Source organism: Austrofundulus limnaeus, unplaced genomic scaffold, assembly GCF_001266775.1.
Source record: "Austrofundulus limnaeus strain Quisiro unplaced genomic scaffold, Austrofundulus_limnaeus-1.0 Scaffold998, whole genome shotgun sequence".
Taxonomy (NCBI): domain Eukaryota; kingdom Metazoa; phylum Chordata; class Actinopteri; order Cyprinodontiformes; family Rivulidae; genus Austrofundulus; species Austrofundulus limnaeus.
In genome coordinates, this window is record NW_013953400.1 from 85,692 (window position 1) to 88,220 (window position 2,529).

The 2,529-nt window shown below is 38.6% G+C and overlaps 1 protein-coding gene across 1 annotated transcript in view; it reads right to left on the reverse strand.

Moving 5' to 3' along the window:
- ahrra (aryl-hydrocarbon receptor repressor a) overlaps nt 1-1,119 on the reverse strand; it is a gene marked incomplete at its 5' end in the record, with an annotated part of 57,796 nt that extends 56,677 nt beyond the window's left edge. The window contains 1 exon segment of the mRNA XM_014030095.1: nt 698-1,119. Coding sequence (XP_013885549.1) covers nt 698-759 — 62 coding nt within the window.
- Between the last annotated feature and the right edge of the window lie 1,410 nt (nt 1,120-2,529).

Sequence of the window (2,529 nt, forward strand, 5' to 3'; positions counted from 1 at the left end):
TCTTAAAAAAACATATTTTTTATCACTGCAGAGCCCAGCATGAGTCCTTTACATTTAATTAAAATATGTGTTCGCTCCGTTTGACTTCCAACCTGCTGCCATCAGAGTCAGGAGTGGCGTCCTGCAGGGCGCTGGGATCTGAAAACACTCGGGTTTTATTAGGTTTTAATTTAGCCTGTCAGTTTAACCAGCTCCTCTCAGCTTCTGGGAATTTACGCTCAAAATACACAAACAGATCTAAATTATTTTATTCTRAAATACCATTTATAGGCACAGAAATTAAAGTTTTCCACATGAAAACAATCAGCGTTAAATAGAAAAGTGACAGCGGGCAAATTATCACCACTGTTTTTATTTGGATGTGATTTTAAATGAAATGAGTCACTGTTTATTTCAGCGTTGCAGTTTGATGTGGAAGGCAGAAGCAAATCATGAAAACTTTATAAATGCTGCAGGCCTTTTTTATATATTCCACTTCCCTCTTTAATATCTTATATAACCGACTTTTCATGACATTAACTGAGCAGATAAAAAATAAACCTTAAAACACACAAAAACATGCACGGCTGGTAAAAATACAACCAAAAACATCTTGATTTATTGATCATTTTGACCTGGAACTGCTCTGACAGTAAGATTTAATAAGTCCTTCAGGTGTTTTGGGTCAAACACACAGAATCAAACAGAACTCCTTAACTGTTTCTGGATGGGTTTCCTCCTCTTCCTGCCAGCATACATGCAGTCTCCTGGAGGGATCATGGTCTCCTTGGAGCCAACAGGTGCGCTGCTGCAGGGAGTCAGACACAAACTTATAAAAACACCTCCCACAGCTCATTTAACTTCAACTCTCTCATTAAGATGCACCAATCCAAGCAGTGTGCCTCCTATCAGCTGATAGAATCAAACTAAAATGAATAAAAACATTTCTTACCCAGAATATCTGCGGATTAAATCCAGCCTAGAGTTGGCTGCTGAGTCACATTCAAGTCAAACGTGTCAAAGATGCTCCGGCGGTGTTTTTATTATCCAGTGAGAGGAGAATGGAATAAAAGAAAATAGAGTAGAATAAAGGCAGACCCCCGCGCTTTGCTGTCTGCCCGCTGCAGATGTTGCCTGATTCTTTATAACCAATTGAGTCGCCTGGACTTCCTCGCGTTTCAGGTGGCGGATTCCTCTGAATGACATGTCGAGCTCTTCGCACGCAACTCGCTGCCTCACAAACACGGCGCGAGCACACACACACAGCGCGCACACACGCACCAAAACACAAGACCAGGCTAATGCTACATTAAAGTTACGGTGTGTGCGTGGGAATTTAAAGCTTCATTGTTACATCACGTTCGTTTAAACGGTGAGACATGTTCTGATTTATGTACTGATAAATAAGAACTGCTGCTCAGTCATACACATTAAATTTACCTATTAAACCAGTTTTGTTAAAACGTATTTATATCTAGTTTAAATTCGTTTTGTCTGCGCGTTTTTGAGGACTGGTTTCCATATGTCCGAGGAGCCCCTGAAAGCAGCACAATGAAAGTGGGAGGAGCCACGAACTCGGATCGGCAGTTGAGCAGATCAGATTCAGATGTGCAATAGTCTGCACAGCTGTCAGAGAGAGAAGCTGCATCTCCGCGGATCAGCGGCTTTTCTGACACGATTTATCAAGAAAAACCGAGGATTGAAAACAAATCGCTCTTTTTTCAAACATATTGGTGTTTCTGGACTAATGCGGGAGGCTTAAAACCGATTTAAAGGACGTTTTTAAAAACAGGATGGGCTCTCGTAGGAAGTAGCTCGCTCTAAAGTTGGAGCGAATTTCCACCGGAAGTWATACGAGTGCGCCTTCAAAATGAAAGCACAAAGATATTTTAAAGCGGTACACGTGGATTTACTTGAAGAATCATTGATGTCCAAGTCTGATTAGATTTATTAGAATATGATTCACTCTTAAATGTTTTTAGATCAGGCAAAAACAGTTGTAATAAAACTGGATTGTACAGTCACATAAATTATTTTGAAACAAATAACCGGAAAAGAGGCATCAGTCTGTTGGATTGATGGAAATGAGCCCTGATTTCAGTCTTTATTGGATTTGATTAAGTATGTAGATTTTAGTAGGTGTCTAAAGTCAGTYAGAAATTATTAATAGGTTAAAGTTAATAGAAACTGGTATAGAACAGAAAATAATGACATTTTTAATCGTATACTTGGTCGTTTTCTCTGCTGCCCCCTGGTGTTCACTTTGYGCACAGCAMACCTGTGATTTTTTTTGTGTTTTKGTTTGTTTTTAGTGATGTGAATGCAAATATAAATGTACAGTTTGGCACATCCTTCGTGTTTCATTTAATTTGTGTTATGTGCTTTAAAATAAACAAGAAAATAAAACTGTCTTTACAGAATGATAATGAGGCTTATTATTATTCATGTAATAACACCTGCCCTATATCAAACCTAAAGCTAATATTGATTTGATTTGATGTATTTACCAGGAAAAGATTATTAAAAATCAAGCCTGACTCAGCATAATTG